The sequence below is a fragment of the Fusarium oxysporum genome, chromosome VIII (genome assembly GCF_013085055.1).
Source record: "Fusarium oxysporum Fo47 chromosome VIII, complete sequence".
NCBI lineage: Eukaryota > Fungi > Ascomycota > Sordariomycetes > Hypocreales > Nectriaceae > Fusarium > Fusarium oxysporum.
This window is the reverse complement of record NC_072847.1, coordinates 3,692,998-3,716,460: the sequence shown is the minus strand read 5'-3', so window position 1 is coordinate 3,716,460 and position 23,463 is coordinate 3,692,998. Positions and strand designations below refer to the sequence as shown.

The 23,463-nt window shown below is 35.3% G+C and overlaps 3 protein-coding genes across 3 annotated transcripts; 2 read left to right on the top strand and 1 right to left on the bottom strand.

Moving 5' to 3' along the window:
- Positions 1 to 15,932: 15,932 nt before the first annotated feature.
- On the top strand, positions 15,933 to 18,403 carry FOBCDRAFT_230544 (amino-acid permease inda1). The gene is made up of 8 exons (XM_031187549.3): positions 15,933 to 16,276; positions 16,334 to 16,428; positions 16,486 to 16,495; positions 16,567 to 16,849; positions 16,924 to 17,045; positions 17,103 to 17,509; positions 17,572 to 17,782; positions 17,845 to 18,403. The coding sequence occupies exons 1-8, from the start codon at positions 16,110 to 16,112 to the stop codon at positions 18,275 to 18,277; spliced, it is 1,728 nt and encodes a 575-aa protein (XP_031034814.2). The 5' UTR covers positions 15,933 to 16,109; the 3' UTR covers positions 18,278 to 18,403.
- A 1,084-nt stretch (positions 18,404 to 19,487) lies between these two features.
- On the bottom strand, positions 19,488 to 21,166 carry FOBCDRAFT_243079 (Aldehyde/histidinol dehydrogenase; the record flags this gene model as incomplete). Its single annotated transcript, XM_059610513.1, has 9 exons — positions 19,488 to 19,630; positions 19,832 to 19,934; positions 19,974 to 20,121; positions 20,174 to 20,525; positions 20,646 to 20,763; positions 20,806 to 20,882; positions 20,922 to 20,933; positions 20,990 to 21,020; positions 21,146 to 21,166. The coding sequence occupies 9 exons, from the start codon at positions 21,164 to 21,166 to the stop codon at positions 19,488 to 19,490; spliced, it is 1,005 nt and encodes a 334-aa protein (XP_059465705.1).
- Positions 21,167 to 21,921: 755 nt separating this feature from the next.
- FOBCDRAFT_205830 (uncharacterized protein) lies at positions 21,922 to 22,909 on the top strand (the record flags this gene model as incomplete). The annotated part of the gene is made up of 2 exons (XM_059609162.1): positions 21,922 to 21,961; positions 22,095 to 22,909. The coding sequence occupies 2 exons, from the start codon at positions 21,922 to 21,924 to the stop codon at positions 22,907 to 22,909; spliced, it is 855 nt and encodes a 284-aa protein (XP_059465704.1).
- Positions 22,910 to 23,463: the final 554 nt, after the last annotated feature.

The window sequence follows — 23,463 nt, the reverse complement described above, 5'->3', positions numbered from 1 at the left end:
TAACCCTACCCAACCTAACCCTAACCCTAACCCTAACCCTAACCCTAACCCTAACCCTACCCTAACCCTAACCCCTCCACGCTGCCGCGCGACCTGCCGTTAGCGGATTTGCACGGGTTCACCCACCAACCCACAAAATCCTTCTCTCTAACCCTATCTCTTGTGCTGCCACACCCCTGCCGGGAGCTAAATATACGGGTTCACCCACCCACCTAAAGAAACCTTTCTTTTAACCCTAATCCTAACCCTAACCCAGCCCTAACCCAGCCCTACGCGCTGCACCTGCCGTGCGCCCCGCCTCCGGCGGATAGCATTACCTTCCTTCCTATTATACCCTTCTATTAACCCCTAAGTCCCTAAGCCCCTACTTAAACCGCTATCGCGCTTGCACCTGCCGTGAGCTGCGCCTTCGGCGCCTACTATTACCTTCCTTCCTACCTTACCCTCTTATCTCCTAACCCTTATATTAATTACTCACCCTAACCCTCATATTAATTACTCACCCTAACCCTCATATTAATTACTCACCCTAACCCTCATATTAGTTACTCACCCTAACCCTATCTCTTAATTATAGTAATATTTACTTCCCCTACTCTCTGCCCTTTTTACCTACTAACCTCCTTACTCTATATTACCCTTACCTCTCTATACCCTCTGACTTACTTGCCTTGTACTATCCTTTACTCTCTGTCTTACCCTCTGACCTATCTGCCCTTACCTTAACCTCTTAATCTCTCTAATCCCTTTCCCCTCACTTTAATTTCCTTACCCTTTAATCCCCTTACTCTTACTCTAACCTTTATAGTAATAGCTTCCCCTAATCTTATCCCTTATTTATTATTGCATTTACTTCCTTTATTATTAGCTTTTTATACCCTATAACCTACTTACCTTATATTATTCTCTACCCTCTATGCCCTCCCCCTAACCTAACCCCCTTATTATTACACTATTTACTTTACCTAACCCTTATCGTAATCCCTTCCCCTAACCTTTATTTTATATTAACCACTTACCTTAACCTTTATATTAATTACTCCCTCTAACCCTCCTTATCTCTTACCCTCTCCCTCTCTTGCTCCCTTACCATTTATATCCCTTATCTCCTAACCCTTAGCATTATACACATACCTGCCGTTAGCAGATACACGGGGTTCACGTCCCTAACCGCCCCTCCCTATCCCTAACCCTCTCACCCTCCTGCTCTCTTATCCCCTTACCCCTCTTACCCTATACCCCCCTACCTCCTCTTTATCTCTCTCTACCCTATATCTCTTTATTACTCTCTCTATCTCTTCACCTCTCTTATACTAATATATCCTTATTATAATCCCTATAGCTACCCTATAGCTACTCCTTATCCTTATATATCTGCCAAACGACTGCTTCCCATAACGCGTGTGCATTTGTCCCCTTCATCCCGTGAAACCGCCTTTCAACCCCTAGCCAGCGATAAAATCCCTCCCTATCCTTTATATCAATCCCGAATGCAGCCCTTGCTATATCTCCGATCCGCCAGCTCCTCAACCCCATCAACACCACCGGCAGCAGCTTATCCTTATACACACACTTACCCTCTTCATCCCGGGTTTCCTCACACCAGTCTAACGGCAGCTTGCATATAAAGCAGCATGATAGCTCTTTAAACCTGATCTCCCTGCGCGCCGCATCATACCCTTCCTCTCCTACTACCTTGCACCACTGCCCGGCCTTCTCATGCCGCGGCTCATCTGGGACCTCCCCTACCTCTAGTCCCTTCTGATGACGTCGGACGTGACATACCGGACACTCCTCTGCAACATCGTCTAGCCATCGGAAAAGCATTCTGATCCGCATACCCTCTTCCTTGCCAAATGCCTTCCAAATCCTCCCGCCTTTTCTCGTGTCATAACCCTCACCCTCACCCTCACCCTCACCCTCACCCTCACTCTCTGCCTCACTCTCTCCTTCAATCACCTCCTCGGCCCTGCCCGCACCCTCATCACTGTTATTATCCTGCTGAAGCAGCTCACATCGATCACAAAGTGCAGCCCCATCCACATCCTTACACGTTTCGCCGGCTGCTCCGTCCATAAACGCCGAAACCACAGCCCTTCGACATCCCGGCGTCGATATGAATGCCTCCATCTGTGCCTGATTGATATCATCTACAAAGCTTCGATGCTGATCCTCTCGTTGCCGCCGTCCGTCGTGTACGATGATTGACCGGACCACCTCGCCTGCCCGCCGCCCTCCTCGCCCAGTCTGCTGCACAAAATCAACGAGCCCATACGGCTTCTCCATATGAACCACGGCCACAATCCCCTCGATATCAATACCTGTCCCTAACCCTGTTGTTGCTGCAATCCAACGGCTTGTGTGTCTGCCCTCTATCCATGCCGTTCGTGCCTCGTGACGGTCCTTTTCGCTCATGCCGCTGTGATGAAACCCGCAGCCGATCTCTTCAGCTATCGCTTCACACTGACTCTTTGACCGGCAGTATATGACCCCCTTCTGACAACCCGTCATATCTCTGTCTAGCTGTTTGATCACCTCGACCGTGCGATCCTCAACAGCATCACGCCCGGGCTTGACCTGCTGAACTTCATAGCGGCAGTTCGGCTTGACCGTCCGATCCCGCACCATGACCGCTGACTTCGCTAGCATCTCACCACGGAACCAGTCCTCCAGCACGACGGGTAGCGTTGCTGTGAGCAGTACTAACGGGCAGCCAAACCGACGTAGCCCAATTAGCTCGCCAAGCTTAGCCCGGTAGCCGATATCCATGATCACAGTATGACATTCATCCACGAATATCCGCTGCAGCAGCCCTGTACACGACAGCCCGTCAACGTACCCGGAAAACTCGGCGCTTGACACGATATCGGCACTGACAACGATCAAGCGTGCCGCCCGCGGCATGCCCTCTCGTCCCGAATTCATCGATGACCTATATCGGATGCAGTCGACCCCCATATCTGTTGCTCTTGCCACCAAGTCATCCATCAGTGCAACAAACGGCACGACCACGATGCTCGTGCCTGTATCCTGCATCACGGCCGGCAGCATGAATAATATGCTCTTGCCGGCCCCGGTCGGTAGCACATTGATCGCCGTCTGATCTGCTTTGAGTGCCATGATCGATCGCATGCACTCAGCCTGCTTGTCGGATCGCCAAGTCGTCTTCGGTCCAAGCAGCCTTCGCAGCCCATCCGCCATCTCGTCCTCTAGCTTCTTCCTCTTCTGAGCCGCCTCTCCCTCCTTATTCGTCTTTCTCCGCTTGCGGCTAGTTGCTCGGTTTGAACTATCAGCCTTTTGCTGCTGCTGCTGCCCCGTCACTTGACTATCCCGCTTACGCTTCACCGCCGTCTTCTCTTTATCCCCCTCTCCCTCTGCACCGCTTCCCTCCAAATACTGATGCCACAGCCTGCTGATCTCCTTGAATGTCGCGATCATCTCCGGTTGCAGCTTACCCGGGAAGCCGATATGTACGGCATAGTGCTGCCTCGCAATCCGTGTTCCGTGCGTCGACTGCAAATCCCACACGATATTCCAGCTTCCTCCACAGTCAACCGGCTCACCTGTGATCGGATCGATCTCGACGTTATCATCCTCATCTTCATCATCCATCTTACCTTCTAGCTGCTTCATCACAAGCCCTCGAATCTTCCGTCCCATCTCGATCGCGATCGCTCGATATCGTCCCACCCCGAGTCTGACCCCCGTCCCGGCCTGCATAACGCGAGCAAGCTTCCTGCTAAGCCGGTCGGTTTCCCATACCGACGAGTTGCCATCCCTCCACATATACTCTAGCTGCTCTCCACGCGGCTCGGTAAGCTGACATTCCCGCCGTAGCACCCTCTCAGTCGGAATTAGCCATGCGATATATGCCACAATCATCCGCCCGATCCGGTCGGGGACGAACCGTGCGACCTTCCGGCCGTTGTCACGGATTGCCTTCATCTTATCTCGATCGGTCACGATCATGACCTGACCATCTAATATGAATATATTCCGGATCAGCTGCCACGAATCGCAGTGCCGCAGTGTTGTGACTTCCGGTCCCCTTCCCGGAAGCCCACCCCACGTATGTACGAGCACGAGCAGCGTCTCTCGCAGCAGCCGCAAGTCTCGAAGCCACCTCTTAACACGCTGTCGCTTCCATCGAACCCTTGCAGCATCCCATATCGATGCTTCCATCAGCCGCATCACCTTTGCCGGCCCGGGCTCGAGCCAGTTGTTCTTCGGGTTGCTTGCGAATGACTGACCTGCCCCGAGCCGTACCATATTATCGATGATCCGCCCCATATCGATCTTCTTACTGACCGACTGCCACACCCCCCCGAACAGCTTATCCAGTAGCTTCTCTGCCTCGGTCACCTCATCGCGCAGTGTGCGGGTGAAATCCTCGACGCTGATATGCTCGCCCATGTGAAATAAGCCCTCTCCGTCCTCGGACCATCGTATCGACGGCTGCCCCCCCATCTTCTGCCGATACCCTTTCCCGTATGCCATCCATCCGATGATCGTGCTCATGACAGTGTGAGTGCCCATACACATCCACGATGTATGCTGCTCTTGAAATGCAAGTACGGCCTCGACCCCGACCTCGTCCCGATCTAGCGGCTGATTCTCAAATGCAGCCTCCAAAAAGAACAGCCGGGCCCACCATACTATAGCAGCTAGCAGACCAGTATATAAATGCGGCTCTATATAGCCCATCGGGCGTGGTTTGATACCAAGTGCCGCACAGAAGCACAGTAGCGAATTCGTATATGTGTTTCCGCCAACGTGAGTTTTGATCGAAGCCACGATAAACCGGAAGACGGCTCGGTCTAGTGCATCCTGCAGCGGGCTAGTCATACCTTCATCCCCTTGCTCGCCTTCGTCACTATCATCATCGTCTTGATATTCGTCTCCGTCTCCGTCTCCGTCTCCGTCTCCGTCTCCGTCTCCGTCTCCGTCTCCGTCTCCGTCTCCGTCTCCGTCTCCGTCTCCGTCTCCGTCTCCGTCCCCGTCTTCGTCTTCGTCTTTATCTTTAGCTTGTCTCTCTCTGCCGCTGAAGAATCCGCTGTCATGACTGCTTGGAACCCTATCACTCTCGAGCTCTTCAGCGACATCATGCAATAAGCTCCACTGCTCATCCGTAAAGCGAACGGCCCAGCATTTAAACGCTTCCTTCCGCCCGATACGGTATGCCTTCCAGCAGAAGCTTAAGTAACGGTGACCGACAGACTTATACTGGCTCATCGATTCTTCCTTGCCTTTACGGCCAAACGGCACGCCGCTTGGGGTCATTGATGTGATGCTGCCGAGCCACTGCAACGTCTCGGTCGGCACGCTATCGAGCCGCCAGCAGCAACGGTCCACCTCACGATCAAAGCTCTGTCCGAGCCGGCTGAGCAATAGTCGCTCACGAGCTGCTTCCTCATCTTCCTGATTCTGAGCCCACCTGCCTGTTGCTGCCCTCGCCCGTAGCCACTGGGCTGCATCGTGAATACTGATCAAGTCCCGGGAGCCAAAGTGTCGTACCCAGCCTAGCCTCTTGACCCACGGCGAATCACGGTCGATATCTTCCTCCAAGTCACCCTTCCGTAGTCGTACGGCGTCTTCTTCCTTTAGTCGAGCCAGACTTGCAGCAATGACCTTGTCTATAGCACTCTGATTTCCAGCATCAGCTTTGTTAGCCACTTCTAACGGGCCATTCCTATCGCTATCATCTCGAACGATCCAGTAGCGCGCATGCCTTCCTCCCATCCACGTCTGTAGCCGCACCTTAGTCCACGGTTCCTCTGCTGTATTATGCCCTGCCTCTCTCCAATGACGGACAATATTATCGTATGCAATAGTAAGATATCGGCATATACAACAGCTATACCCACCTGAAATAACGAGCTCTTCGATTGCTGGGCCGTTATCTTCTGGTACTGCAATACGCTTCGGGTCAGCTAGTTTTAGTTCACCATAGTAGTCTATGATATCCTTGAGCACTTGTCCCTTGAGCTGATGCTGCCGTCGAAAATGTGACTCAATGCTGCTGCCGGGCCGAACGGCTGCTTGACATAGCCGGCAGATGAGTATTTGATAATCCTGATTGAGCTGTACGATGTCCTCCATTGTTGTTTGATATCGCCTCTTTAATCTTGATTATAGAAAGTAAAGAGAAAGTAAAGAGAGAAGCAGTCTTGTTGTTTTTCTCTATCAATTATAGTCCCCTTTCCTCTGCATTATGCTAACCCCAAGCTCGTACTAGCTAACCCCAAGTGTGGGGTTGGGGTTATTTTAAGCCAATCAGCAACTCGGCCCAAGCCCAACCGATTCAAGTCCAAAATCTAAGCGAGATAACACAATTTATTAGACGATTACTGTTCAATCGTCTCTTAATAGTACCTAGGGTTATTAACTTATAATACCTATTAATCCTATATTAATTAATTACCTACTAACTAATTAAAATATAAATAATATAAATAACTCTTCCTAGAGTTTTAATAACTTAAAAGTTAAATAACTTTATAAATAACTTAGGAATATTACTAATAAGATAAATAAAATATAATAAATACTAGAAAAGTTTATTACTTTATAATATTAGTAGAATTAAAGTAATAATAATACCTAGCAGGAGATATATAACTTAGTCTTAGTAGCTAATAATAAGAAAGACCTAAGAGAAGTTTTTAAGCCTAGCCTACCTAAGTACTTTAATAAAACTCTAAGTAAGTTATTTATATTTCTTACTTAAAGCTAAGCCTTTATTATATATTATTTAAATTAGTTTTATAATAATTCTATTAAAGTAATATATATAGCTAAAAGACTTATTAAAATTATAGCCTAATAATTTTAACCTATTATAAATAATTATATAATAAACCTACCTTATAAATTATAATTATAAATTATTTTACTTTTTAAAGAAAATAAATATTATAAGATAAAAAAAGTACTTAAGATAATATTTAGAATTATTAATAAAAAGGGCTAAGTAGAAAAGAAAATTAAAATACTTAAATAAATTAAATTAGTATTTATCCTAGAAGTTAAGTTTTTATAACTTATAAGTAAATTACCTTAAGATTAAGATATATTAATATTATTTCTTTTTAATATACTTAAGGAATAAATTTAATAAGAATTATAAAAAAAAAAATTAACTTAAAATATTAATTAAATATATTAATATAATAATTAAAATTAATAACTAATAGTTTACCTAGAGAATTTATAACTTATAAGGAAATAAAAGATAATAAGATAATAAGCCTTAATATTATATTAACTAAGGAAGAACTTAATAAATTAATATATCTTATAGTATTAAAGTAAGACTAATAGCTATTAAAATAACTAAATAAGATAAATTTAAGGTTATTTATTGTAATTATAATAAGAAAGGATATTATAAATAAGAATATAAAAACCCTATTAAAACTAATTAAAAGTATAAATTAATACCTAAAGATAAGAAAATTAATATAATTAAGAAAAATAATAAATTATAAATAGTAATTAAAACTATTAATATAATAAAAAAAGATAAATATAACCTAAGTATTATATATTAATAATTTTAATTTATCTCTTAAGATATATAACCTATTTTTTAATAAAGAAAAAACTCTTAAAAAATACTATTAAAATTTAAAACTAAAATAATAACTTATATTAGGATATATAGCCCTTATAGTAATAATTTATATATAAAGTAAAAGTAAAAAATAAGTAAAGAAAAAAGTATATAATATAAAGAAATAAAAAGACCTTAAGTATAAAAGAAAAAAAAATAAATAATAAAAATAATAAAAACTAAAAGTAAAATAAGATATAAAAGTTAAACTTAAATAGGTACTTATACCTAAACTAAAAATATAATATCTTACTAAAGGAAAATCTATTTTTATAGTTAAAAAGGGAAAAAAAGTTAATCTTAACCTAGATAATAAACTAAATACTAAGAACGTTAATTAGGAAATTAATAATATTCCTATTAAAGATACCTTATAATAACTAAATTAATATATTAATGATCTTAATTACTTAGAATCTTATAGAATTTAAAGAGAATTTAATACTAAAAAACTTAAAATTAAAGATAAGAAAATAATCTAAAATACCCTTATTATATTATAATATAATAAATTTAATTAATACTTTTAAATTAATAAATATTAGAAGTATATAAAACTTACTAGAGAATAAGCTATTATAAAATAAGATAATAATATTTATATCTAAGTATATATAAAGGAGATATTAAAAGACCTTATAATACTAAAAGAATATATTTAAGCTAAAAGGGACCTAAGGAGATAGCTTAATTACTTAAATTATAAATAGATATTATAGGTCTTATATATATAATACTACTACTTAAGATACTAGTAGGATAAGATAGTAAATAACTACTTTCTAATATAAGTTTTAAAGTATTAAAAATAAAAACCCTATTTAATTATTAATATAATTAGGTATAAAGTTATAAAGAGATATAAAGGATTTTAAGTAGTAAAACTAGAAGCATATATAAAAATAAGAGACTAAGCTCTAATATATATTTAAAGCTCTTAATATATTATATAATAAAAATAGAAGATATAATAAGAAACTAAGATTATTAAAGATAAACTATTTAACTAAAAACTTAGCTAAATTAATTAAGATATTATATAATAAGAAGAAAAAATATCCTAAGATAAATAAAATATTTCTTAATAATTAAATAAATAATAATTATAAAAATAACTAATATAAACTAAAAAGGAAAAAGTAAATATAATATAGACTACCTATAAGGAAAAGGCATATATTATTTATAATAAAGTAATAAATAGGTAAGAAATTAAAGGCTAAATTACCTAAAAAAGCTCTAAGAATAATAATAAAAAGATACTAATAAACCTGCCTAAAACTAAAAGTTAGAATTAAAGGTAAATAACTAAGTATACTTATAAATAGCAGAGCTAATATAAATTTTATTTCCCTTATAATAGTTAATAAACTAAGGCTACTATAAAGAGATAAGAATAATCTATATATAATATATAATAGATAAGGAGAAACCTATTTTTATAAAAATAGGAAAATTACTAAAGAGATTAATTACCTTAAAGTATTTATTAATAGAAAGAACTAAGGTATTAACTTTAATATTATCTTAATATAAAAATATAATTTAATACTTAGATACCTATAGCTATTATATTATAACCTATAATTTAACTAAAGAATTAACTAGGTAAATTATAAAAATTACCCTTTAGATAATAAAAGTAATTTAGGCTATAATATAAGATCTTAAACTTTAATTAAAGAGAGTAGTAAAGATAGGAGTAATAAAGTATTACTTATTCTAAAAAGAATATAATATAAATACTATAAAGGTAAGGTTAAATATATTAAATAAATAATAATATCTCTTAAAGGCTAATTTAAATAATTAGACTAAGATATTAAATAAATAAAATAAATTACTAAAAAAAATTTAATAAATAACTTAAGAATATACTACTAGAGTATTATATTTATAAGAAATTATTTTAAGAGGAACTAAATACTAAGTTATCTTAATATATAAATTATAATATTAAAATTATACTAAAGAATAAAAAAAACTTAAAATTCTTCCTTATTTATAATCTATCTTAAGATAAGCTAAGAATACTTAGAAAATAACTAAATAATATATTATAAAAAGGATATATTAAACCTTTAAAATCCTTAGTAAGATATATAATTATATTTATACTAAAACCTAACTTAAATAAGCTAAGACTTATAGTAAGTTATTAATAACTTAATAAGATTATAAAGAAAGATAAGATATTATTACTACTTATTATTAAACTTAAGGATTACCTATTTAGTAAAAAATAGTTTATAGCCCTTAATCTTAAGTCTGCTTATAATCTTATTTAAATTAAAAAAGGTAATAAATAGAAAATAGCCTTTTAAATAAAATATAAATTATTTAAATACTTAGTTATATCCTTTAGATTAATTAATATACTTATAGTATTTTAATATATAATTATAAATATATTTTATAAGTATCTTAATATCTTCATAATTTACTATTTAAATAATATCCTTATCTTCTCTAATATAAAAGAAAAATATATAAAATATATCTATAAGGTCCTAAAAGTACTATAAGATACTAATATACTTATTAAACTTATTAAAAGTTACTTTTATTAGTTATAAGTAATATACTTAAGATATAAAATTTCTTATAATAAAATTAAGATAAATAAGTAAAAGATTATAATAATTATTAAATAGAAATTACTAATATTAATAAAAAAAACCTAATCCTTTTTAGGATTTACTAATTACTATTAATAATTTATTAAAGATTTTAGTAAAATTATTATTTCTCTTATTAAGATTACTAAGAAAAATAAGTAATTTTAATAAAATAATAAGATATAAGAAGCTTTTACGAAGTTTAAGATATTAATTATAAATAAACCTATCTTAGCTATATTTAACCTAGATTAGTAAATTAAACCTAAAATAAATATTTTTAACTTTACCTTAGGAGGATAAATAAGATAATAAGATAATAATAATATATTATATTTTATTATTTTTTACTCTTATAAGATATATAAAGTAGAACTTAACTACCTTATTTATAATAAAGAATTCCTAGCTATTATTAATTACTTTAAGGAATTTAAATATTACCTTAGAGGAAGTAAATACTTAATAAAAGTATTTATAAATTATAAGAATATAACTTACTTTATAATAATATAAAAGCTAAACTAATAATAATTATATTATATAAAATACTTATATAAATTTAATTTTATTATAATATATTATAAAGGCATAAATAATAAATATATAAATATTATAAGTTAAAAATCTAATTATAATATAAGGATAATTAAGTAATGAAAACTATATTAAAATAAGATTATAACTTCCTTTATGAATTTTACTTATATCCCTTATATAAATACTAAGGAGTTAAGAAGATATTAAAATAACTCTAAGAATAAGAATATAAATATAAAAAGTAAAATATTAAAAAGATTATTAAATAATATAACTTATATATAAGAATAAAAATATAAAAATATAAACCTTATAGATAATTATAATTATTACTAATAGTATAATAACTTTAGGACTTAATTATAATAGATTTTATAATTAAATTACTTTTACTAAAAGAACTTTTAATTAGAATTTTTTATAATAGTATTATAATTATTATTAATTAACTTATTAAATTTTTATATTACCTACCTTATAAAGAGGTAATAAATACTAAAGAACTTTCTTATATTTTTTATTAAAATATTATTAGTATTTATAAGCTACCTATAGAAATCCTTTTAAATAAAAAACCTATATTTATAATAATATTTTAATAATTACTTATAATATAACTTAGATTAAATTACTAACTTATAATAGTATTTAAACTATAAGTTAATAAATAAATTAAATAAATAAACTAAGTATTAAAATAATATTTATAATATTATATTAACTATAAATAAAATAACTAAGTAAAGAAATTACTAATAGCCTAATTTATATATAATATTATATATAATAAAAATATAAAGCTTATATTAGCTTATATTAATTTTAGATTTATATTAAATATATATTATAATATATAATAAGAAAAATTAATTAATCTAGCTATTATATTTAAAAGTAATAACCTTAAGAATATATATAAAGAAATAAAAATAAAACTTAAATTTATTAGAAAATATATAAAAAATTATTATAACTTAAAATAATTAGAGAGATTAACCTTTTTAGAAAGAGATATAATTTACCTAGCTATAAAAAATATTAAAATAAATTAATTAACTTATAAATTAAATTATAAATTTATTAAATCTTATAAAGTATTATAAAAAATTTTAAAAAATAATTATAAATTAAACCTACTATTAAAAGTTAGTTTTTATTTAGTTTTTTATATTTTATTATTTAAATTAGTAGTAGATATAATATAAGTTAAGATAAGTAATAAATTATAAGAAATCTTAGGATTAAAAATCTATAAAGTAAAGGCTATTAGAAATACTTAAAAAATAAATAAGTAAAGGAAATACTTAATAAAATAAAAAGATTATTTAAAAAATAAAAATATATAAGAATTATTAAATATCTTATTAATACTTAATAACTCCTAAAGAACTTTTATTAATATTAAAACTAAAGAGGTAATTAATAAAAGTATTTAAACTAAGAAACTCTTATTTAAACTACTTAGTAATAATAAATTAGTCTTAAAAAATACTATCTGCTATAATATTCTCTAAAGTAGCCTATTTATCTTATTTTACCTTTTCTAATTTATTTATAAAATTAAGATTATATTAAATTATATTTATATCTCTTACCTTTACTTAGTAATACTAATATTATAAATAATTAATTTTAGCAAATTAAGTACTTATTATATTATAAATATAAATAAACTCTGCTTAAAGATTAATTAGTTTATTCTTAGCTACTTCCTTTTTATACTTAAGATAATATTTCTTATTAATAATCCTTTAAGCTAATATTATATTAATAAGCCTATAAAATAATTTTATATTAAATAAATATATTAACTACTATAAATAAATTATAATTATTATAAGATATTTTAGATTTAATATAAGGATTATAGTAATTTAATTTTATAGGATTAAAAATATATAAATGTTTTATTTTCTAATAAATATAATTAAAATAAGATATAATAAGATTCCTAAATACTATAATAAGAATATAAAGAGATTTTTAGTTTTTAGTAGAAGTTTTCTTAGCCTTTATTATATAATTAGATATCTTAAAGGATTATAAGATTAAAATTAAACTTACTAGGGATAACTAATAGAAAATATATTAACTAGGCCTTAAGGGCAAGGCCTAAAGAAGAGAAGAAATTATATTATAACCTTAAATAGCTTTATTATATATACTTTATATTTTCTATTAATTATCTTATTAACTACTAGAGATAATTAATACTAAGAACTTATAATTATAGCTAATTTACTATAATTATTATTAATTTACTATAATTATTACTAATCTATTAGGATTAGTATTAATTACTTAATAACTTTACTAATTAATTATATTTAACCTTAGTATATAAAATATATTTATTTATACTTTTATAAATTCTAACTTATTAGTTATTAATAAAACTTCTTTATATTAATTAAGCCTAATATATATTAAATCTACTATTAAGAGATATAATACTTTAATAAGCTTAGTTATATGCCTTATATAATCTGCTAATAATAAACCTAGTATGGCTTAGTTTATTTATAATTAGAAACTAACTATTATAATAAGTACTTAATATTCTTAACTATATAAAAGCCACCTTCCTCCTTTGCCCTCTTATTCTTATAACCCTAACTTAGCTATTCTGCTTATGGCCTTAATATTACTCTTAAGCTATATGCCCTGACTATAGCGTATCTTACTATTATATAGTAACTATTATATTTTTAATTATATGTCTTAAGCATATCCCTAAGTTATAGGCCTTTCTATAATACTGCCCTTCTTAGGGAAGTTTTCTAGTAAACTGTTATTATTATTAATCAGGATGCTGCACTTATTATAACTTTATTACCTATAAATAGAAGAGCTAGTTATTATAACTAGGTATATATAAATATAATAGAGAGGATTAAATAGTAGAGATAGATTAAATACTAAAATATATATAAGTATCTATTATAGGTCTTATATATAGAAAAATTTAACTTATTATAGGTTAGAAAGTAATAGCTCTTACTCCTGCAGCTAAACCCCTTATATATCCTTAGCCCAGGGATTAATATACTTCTATTTAATAGCAGTTATATATTCTTATCTATTAGGTCCTATAGCATCTAGGGGTAATACCCTAATAGTAAGAATAATACTATAAATATAATTACTACTTATAGCTACTCCTTAATAGTTTTGTAGTAATTATAATAATAATACTTTACCTTATCTGCTTTAGGCTTAATAGCTGCCTTATAAATTAAATAAAATAAGATATTAAGTTACTTATAAAGCTAGATTATTTAGTCTACTATATTATTTATTATAATTATAATAATAACTAGGCTATTAATATAATACTTAAATTTAGCTAAATCTAAATAATAATACTATTATTATTTATTATAACTTCTATTAGACTTACTTTTATTATTACTATAGTAATATATAAACTCTATTTTAAATTATTATTTACCTATATTTAATAAATTAATTAAACCCTTTCCTCCCTTACTATTTTCTAGGCCTATTATTAGTATTCGGTGTTAGTTCCCTATCGACTTAGGGTTAGGGTTTATCTGGTTTAGACCTAATTATCGCTGTTATCCTAGGGGAATATTATCCTAGAAGAATAGCCTATGCGCTACCTGCAACTGCCATATAATTTTTCTAACCCTAAGTGTTTATTTAGCCAGAACAACACCTAAATTAGAGACCAGGTATTAATTAATTAAAATAAATAAATATACTTAAGTACTTCTTTCCTAGGGCTAAGTTAATAAAGTTAAATAAGTAAATAAATAAATAAATATATATTTATTATAATATAATATAAACTTTAATTTTATATTATTTTACTTTTTATAATTATTTATAATAATCCTAATCCTTATTATATATCTAAGGTTAAAGCTTAAGGTTAATTCCTAGGGAAGCTTAGGGTTAGCTTAGCTTAAGGTTAGCTACCTATTTAGCTAGTTTTACTAATAGTTCTATATAAATTAAAGTTCTATATAAATAATTTATATACCTGGCTTTTTAGGCTAATTAGCTTATATAGCAGTTAACCCTAACCCTACTTGCTATTATAGTTTAATATAAACCTGCCTAGGACTAGTAACTAGGACTTTATTCTTTTATAGCTATTATTATAAATAGCCTTTTAATCTTACTAATAAGACTAAGCTACTTATCTTAGAATACTTATTATTACTATTATATTATATAATTCACTATATAAAGATACTCTCTTAGTTATTCTTTTCTTAGGTTATTATTAGTAAATATATATAAGTAACTAAAAGCTATTTAAGTACTATAATAATTAATTTACTTAGTTATATATAGTTAATAATAAATATATTATTATAAAATACTTTATTTTTATAATTCTAGTAATTTATATATTTTTTAATATAATAAGAGTATTAAAGAATAGGAAATACTGCAAATAATACTAAATACCAGTTTCTTTAGTTATCTTATACTTTTATGCTGTCTTATACTTTTAGGCCTAACTTAGCTTGCTTAGTTGGCTTGCCCCGCCTCGGGGCATAAGCCAATGGCTATATATAAAGTTAACTTGTTAAGTATGCCGTCTTTGCCAGTGCCTTGCAGCACTAGCTCCCCGTTCGGCTAACCGGCACGGCGCCTTGACCAGGGTTCGAGCTAGCCATATTAGTTATGCACCCGCCCCTTCGTGATCTACGCCCGATTCAGGTAGGCTAGGAGGTCATGAGACAAGCTTTGAGCAAGCATTCGCGTATCGCTTTGGCTGACTAGGTCATTTGGGTTAGCTTAGCCTTGTCGCCCAGAGTCCACACGTAATACTCGCATCTCTGCAAATGGCAGGTAGTTGTGTCGAGCATGATAAGGAGCACCGAACCACCAATGATATCAGAGCTCACGATACCGAGTGTCTGAAGACCTGAATGAAACAACACCTGTCACGCTGTGCACCTTCCTAGGACGGATCCGCCGGCCCATATTTCCCCTCGCTGACGGAGTGCCCTGGCGTGGAGTAAGATTGGAATAGGCTGCTTATCGCCAAACTATCGCCAATTGAACGAACACATTAGCTATCGATTGCTGCCGTACGGAGTACTCCAATGGGGAAGGCAGTATCGTGCCAGCAGCATGACTTTCCAATGCACTGGTTCTAATAAGAGGGGAGGGGGGGGGGGGCACATGATTTGCCGCCGCTGTCTGGAATTAAAGGGTGCTATACCCTCGCTTATGTTACGTTGAATGCCTTTGGACCTTTAGAATTGGGGTAGCCTTCCATCTTCGACCTTTCTTTCTTCCTTCTTTCTCACTTCTCCCATTTCTACCCATTCCCCTCTCTCTCCTCCGTCCTCAACACGATGAGTCTCAAGAACGAAAACAATGGCGGCAGCGATGCCGCCGGCTACAAATCGGGTACGGTCGATTCCACGGCCGGCCAGCAGTTCCCCGTCGATAACCCAGAGGCCGGGACCACTAATGCCCTTCAACGAAATCTCAAGGGCAGGCACATGCAGATGATTGCCATGTAAGGGTTTAATGCCAAGTCCTCAATTATATACCAACTAATGGTCGCTTTTCTAAGTGGTGGTGCAATTGGTGCTGGCCTGTTCATCGGGTCTGGGGGTGCTTTTCAGACTGGTGGACCTGCTTCTGTTTTTCTTGGTTTCCTAATTGTTGGTAAGTTGTGTACCCTGCATTGATCGCGACGCGACAGCTAACGCGTGTGTTCTTCAGGTGTCATGGTGTATGTTCCCTCGACGTGGAGGTCGAACCATCTTTCCCTTCGGTTGATGGATATTGACATAGATCATTTAGATACCTCATGATGCAGGCCCTCGCAGAAATGACTGTCCTTTATCCGATCAACGGTGCATTCACCATGTACATCTGCCGCTTCGTTGATCCCTCCTTCGGGTGGGCGTGCGGCATCGAGTACGCCATCAGCTGGCTGACTGTCCTTCCCTTTGAGATCTCCGCTGCTTGCAACATGATCCATTTCTGGCCAGGTTCAGAGGGTATCAACAACAGTGCTTGGATCGTCCCGCTACTTGTCGCCTTGGTCGTCATTCAATTCTTCGGCGTGAGGGGATACGGCGAGGTATGTTCCCACCTATCTGAAAGGTTCCCAGCCTTGAGATATATGGACGATGAGCTGACCGATTATTGAATTAGGTCGAATTTGTTCTCAGTTTGATGAAGATCCTCGCCTGCATAGGCTTCATCATCCTGGGAATAATAATCAACTGTGGCGGCGTCCCAACAGACGACAGAGGCTACATCGGTGGAAGATACTGGTAATGTCATGCATACTTACAAGTGGCTGGACTAGGCTAACATGAATTTTGAAACAGGAACGAGCCTTACAGCGCATTCCTCAATGGCTTCCACGGCTTCTGCAGCGTCTTCGTCACTGCAGCGTTCGCCTACACTGGCACCGAGCTGACAGGACTGGCTGCTGCGGAAACTACCAATCCAAGGAAGGAGATTCCGAAGGCCTCGAACCAGGTCGCATGGCGAATCGGTATCTTCTACGTCGTCAACCTTCTTCTTGTTGGACTCATCGTGCCGGCAAACAGTCCCCTGTACGGCAGTGCGACTTCCGTGTCGCGTGGGTCGCCTTTTGTCATTGCAATTGAGCTTGCTGGCATCAAAGTCCTGCCGTCGATTTTTAACGCCGTTATCCTGATCGCCGTTATGAGTGTTGCTAACTCGTGCACCTTTGGCTCGACTCGCACGCTTCAGGCTCTCGCTGCAAACGGTGCGTGCTGCATGATGATATAAACATTTTGTTTGAGACGCTAACACACACTGACTGTACAGGAATGTTCCCCAAAAAAATGGCCTACATTGACAAGAAGGGTCGTCCTATTCCCGTGGTCATTCTTCAGCTTCTCTTTGGGCTGCTAGCATTCATTAACCTGGCGCATAATGGTGGTGTTATCTTCAATTGGCTCCTGTCACTGTCGGGTCTTACCATCCTCTTCGTGTACGGTGGCATCGCTCTGGCTCATATCCGCTTCCGCAAGGCCTGGTAAGTAAATAACCTGTTGCTTTCTGGCCTGCTTCGTTCCTTCGATGACTAACTTCGAACAGGGCCATAAACGGTCATACCTTGGACGAGCTTCCCTACAAGGCCAATTGCGGCGTCTGGGGCTCCTGGATATGCTTGTTTATCTGCGTTCTTGCTCTGATCGCTCAGTTCTACGTCGCGCTTTATCCTGTCGGCGGTCCTAATCTGGATCCAACAACCTTTTTCCAGCTCTACCTCGCCGGTCCGCTACTGATTTTCCTCTACGCACTCTGGAAGGGCTACAGCTGGATCTATGAGCCAGCACACCGCCCATTGTTCATCAGAACAAAAGATATTGATATCTACACAGGCATGAGGGAGTTACAGCAAGACATGATCAGTGGTGTAGGTGTCTCTGCAGAGGAGAGACGCGGTAGTAATGCTGAGTTTGGAGTGGAAAAGGACCAGGGAGGTGCTGGGGCATACATTAGGAATGCTATCCGAAACATCATTTAAACTTCGCGGGAGGACATTATGTATTATAATAGATATATAATGACAAGGTGTGGTTTACTACCTATCTTAGTATAGAGCTACTAAGAATCTATATAGTATTTATATTTAAAAAGGGTTTCTCTTGAGGGTAATTTAATTATTTATTTTATATTTAAATATAAAAGAGAGTATAGATATTATATTTAAAGGAACCCTAAGTCTTGCTGAAATTGATAATATCTATATAATATAACTAAAAGTTAATAAGAAGACCTTTTTAAATATTTCTTAATTTTAATATAATAGTATCAGTATAAACTAGATTTTCTTTATATTACTAATATACTATGCTTAATAATTATATAGATAATAATATTTAGTTTTTAAAAAACTTCATAAATATCAGCAAATAATCCCTAGTTTACACTACTGCTTCCTCACTAATCTCACTTTATTTATTCTCAAACACAACGTTAATTGGTCACGTGCCCCGGCATGTGCATTCAATTAGTAGAGGTCAACTTGACTTTCGCCGACTAACTTACATAAAAGTCAACCCAATTCCTTTAAACCTTCAGTCTCAGAACCCCGCCATTAAGGGGCGATATTCTTTTGTGTGGTAAAGGTAGGGGCCTGACACAGCTGCCGAGGGCGGTATTTATACTGCTTAATCAAGGCAGTAATTACGTCATTGAGGCAGATAAACCTTCTTTGATTTTGACTTTTAGAATACTAGTCTACTGTAGGGGCCTCACTGTTTAAGCCTTTAATTAAAAAGTTAAAAGCTTAATAGCCTTATAAGGCTAATAGTAAGGGTAAAAGAATTATATATATATATTAGAAAATTAGTTAGTATTTAATAATCTTCTTATACTATATATAATTTAGAATTTATAGTTAGTGCTATTTTAATTTATATAGGATTTTAATATATATATACTTTATATAATTTAGAATTTAGGGTTAGTAACTTAGCCTAGTAGTAAATAATATTATAGTAATATATAGTCTGTAAAATTATATCTATATAGGTAATTCTGTTAGAATTATCTAAGAGTAATACCTAGGTTTATTATATTATTATTTTTAGCTCTAAGTTATATATATCTAAGAGGAGCATAGCTGCTTATAAAGTATCCACATCCTAATCACTAGCAGATCAGACCACCTTAGCCACACTGTCTTAATAGTCTAGAACCGACTCTTCCTAAGCCAGGCCATCTATTTAGGATTAGACCATAGGTATACTATCCATAGTTAACGTTCCGGTCTTGGTGATAAGGTGTTCCTTAATAGCAACATCCTTGCCAGCCACCTTGCCATAGCCTGACATTTTAATCCCGCCGAAAGGAGATTCGGCACACGAAGAATTCCCTAATATCATATTAGTTAATGCATTAATTAGCCAAGTTGAAAACTACTAGCTTGTGTTCATTCCAATTATCCCGGCCTCCAAACTCTCATAGAGTCTCTAGGTATAATTAATATCCATTGTGAAGAAATAAGATGCAAGGCCTATAGAAGTCTTATTAGCTTCCCTGACAAGTTCCTCCTCGGTTTTAAACCTATAAATACCTAAGAGAGGACTGAAGATTTCCTCGACGGTAGTTAACATATTAGGAGTTATGCTAGAAATAACTATAGGCTCAAAGAAGTAACCCTTGGACGAGTTAGGGGGCTCTTAGCCACCACAGTGGATTCTTCTACCCTTAGACACAGCATCTTCGATATGCTTCTTGAGCTTATCAATGCCTCGCTGCGTGGTCAAGGGGCCTATAGTCGTGCCCTTCTTAACGCCGTGGCCGACCTTGATATTGTCTTTGGTGGCTGCTACTACCTTTGAAACGAAAGCATTGTGGATACTACTTTTAAACGTAAATGCAATTAGCATGCATAAAAGCCTGGCCTGCAGTTCACCACTTTAGAATCATAAGTGCTGATATAGTTTGATCTAAATCTCCGTTATTAAACACAATGAAGGGGCAGTTACCGCCGAGTTCTATCGTGAGCTTCTTAGGACCCTTACTGCAATGCTTTGCTACAATACTGCCAACTGTTGTGCTTCCAGTAAAGGTCACTTTTCGGACCAGATTATGCTTGCATAATCGTTTACTTACTACAGGTGTGTTGGTGTTGCAGGTCGTGATAACGTTGAAAACACCAGCAGGAAGGCCAGCCCGGAGAGCTAGGTCAGCAAGCGCTGAAACACTATAAGGCATCTTAGGTAAGGGCTTAACCACGATAGAGCAGCCTGCGGTAATAGCTGCAGCTACCTTCCGGATAATTATAGCAACAGGGAAGTTCTAAGGCATAAGCGCCACACAGATGCCAATAGGCTGCTTAAGGGTAAAGGTATGGCGACTTGAAACTAAAGGCTAGGTAATTATACCTCTAATTCTCTCGGACTCGCCAGCAAACCACCAGGCAAAGCCAAGCACATAGTCGACCTCACTAAGAGCCTTAGCCACTGGTTTGCCAGTTTCGTAGTACATTAGAGTAGCAATATCCTATTTAGCAGATTCAATAAGTTTATGCCACTTAAGAAGCACTAAGGCCCTAACACGCGGATTCACATAATAAAACTTATCGAAGGCGGCTTGCAAAGTCTTAATAAACTGGTCCACATCTTTAACATCATTGGCAGGAGCTACACCCTAGATCATACAAGATCTAGGGTCTATGAAATAAATTAACTTCGATTCTTAGTGTTAAGAAACCATAAGTTAGGCTTGCCTTCGACATTAAAGCATTTGCCCAACTTTGCCTAAATCCAATCGCCGTTAAGGAGGGATGCCTTATGCAGGAGGGAAAGGTTGTTTAACTATGCATATATTCCTGTCAATACCAGAAACATTATATATAGGTTACTTAAGTCGGAAATATACTTACCATGAAAGGAAGAGATAGCATAATATCTACTTAAAGGAATAGTAGAAAAGAGTAGATTTAATTAGCTAAATAGCTTGAAAATGAAGTATAGAGCTATAATAATAAGATTATTTATAAAGGACAGGAAACATTAAATAACCTCTTATATCTTAGGTTTATAAATAGGTTCCTTTCCTAGTTGCTATTTGGCCTCCTAAAGCCGATCCTCAGCTATTAATAGGTGCCCTCTAACTACATTGCTATTAGATCTCCGGATAATATCCCGCGATAATACCCCACGGTATTGCCCTATTTAAAACGTAATCGTTCCGTTAGTTACTATCTCTTAGATATCTACTTCACTAAGTATATACACCCTATGATAATCAAGGATGTAAAGAACGTCTTGGATTCTGGTTGGTATTCGGGAATGCAGATGTCGGGAATGACGGAAAAATCGGGAATGGCACTAAATCACAGCTCCAGGGTATGTGATTCAGTCTGCCCATAAATTTTGGAACTGCGTTTCCTGAAATATCACTGAGAACTCTTTTGATGCAGGTAGCCAAAGCTACTAAGGGGCATGAGGCTAAACGCGCTTATAAAGATGTCTATATTATAAGTGTTTAAAAGTAGTAAAGCCGGCCTAAGATCGTAGAACGAGCCTCAAGTATAAATACTATTTAGTACCTTCTGAATATAAAATACTAATATTCACATATTAATTCCACCTTAAAGTATAAAGTAAGTTATTAATTTAAACCAACCTTATGGATAACTTCGGATTATTATCAACTATGTCTCTCGAAACCAAGGAAGTCTGCATCGCCGTAATTGGTAAGTATAGATAATACCGAAATTCTAATACAGGCATTACGTACTGACTATAGTGTTATCTTACAGGCACTGGTGGTGTTGGCTTAGTCTTTATAAACTAGCTTGCTAACCTACACAAAACATACCCTGTCAGCCTTTGCCTTATTTATATCGCTATGGTCGACAAGGCTCTATATCATTCTGATTACTCGAATATCAACATTGGCACCGCGGTCAACAAGAATGGAAAAGAAGGGCGTCGCGCCGCCCAACTTTTCCAGCGTCCTTGACTACCTCAAGGGCGCGCCTGGCCGCGTCATTGTGGGTGACAACACCAGCTCTTATGAGCTATGGGAGAGCATTACCAACGCGGCTAAAGAAGGAGATTCCTTCGTCTTCCACGAATCCTCGGTCGGTGCTGGCATGCCTGCCATCTCCATTCTTCAAGAGATGGTTAAGACGGGTAACGAAATCACCCGTATTGAGGGCATCTTCAGCGGCACTATATCTCACCTGTTTCATAACTACTCCACCACGAGTGGAAACAGCGGTGGCAATTGGTCTGAAACTGTTTGCCAGGCTAAGAATCTTGGCTATACCGAACCTGACCTACGTGATGACCTCAACAGTCTTAATGTTGCCCGCAAGGTGACCATTCTAGCCTGCATTGCCGGATGCCCTATTGAGTCTCCGACGTCCTACCCCGTCGAGTCCCTGATCCCGAAGGAACTAGAATTACCTACAAGGGGCGACGTCTTTCTGCAAAAACTTCCGGCATTTAACCAGCAAATGCAAGACAGGAAGTTAAAGGCCGAGAAGCAAGGCAAAGTCCTTTGTTACATCAACAGCATCGATATTGCTTCAGGTAAAGCCACGGTAGGCTTGCAGATATTAGACAAGTCACACCTAATCGCGAATTTAAAGGGTAGTAATAACCTTATTAGCTTCTACACTAAGAGGTATAAATAATTCGTAGTGCTAGTGCTGGTATTAATATTACTGCTATGGGTATTACGGGAGATCTGCTAAAGATTGTAAAACAACTAAAGTAGTGGAATATATCTGTGCTTATTCTGGTAAGCTAATTAAATAGTTTAATTACTTAAAAGCAAGTAAAACGTAATGGGGTACCTCCTTGTCATCCAAAAATTTATAAATAAGTCCGCTTCCCCTACCTGCCCAGCAAGAGCATTATTAGATAGCACTAACTCTTGCTGTTCCGATTATCTCCTTATAAAGGACGCCGACCTCAGTGATAATACTAATAATCGCCAACAATAATGCTGCCATATATATATATATATATAGCTCGTTTTTATTATATTATTTTTATAATAATCCCTAATAGCTATGCAGAAAAGTAAAGCCTATTATTCCCCTTAGGAGGAAGCATTCCGCTATAGTTATATTAAATAAAAATAATATATCCTGAGATCTTATAGTATATAGTATATAATAATAGGGAAGATTATATAAGTTATCTTAATTGCAGATTAATAACTTTAGTTTTTATACCCTAGGGT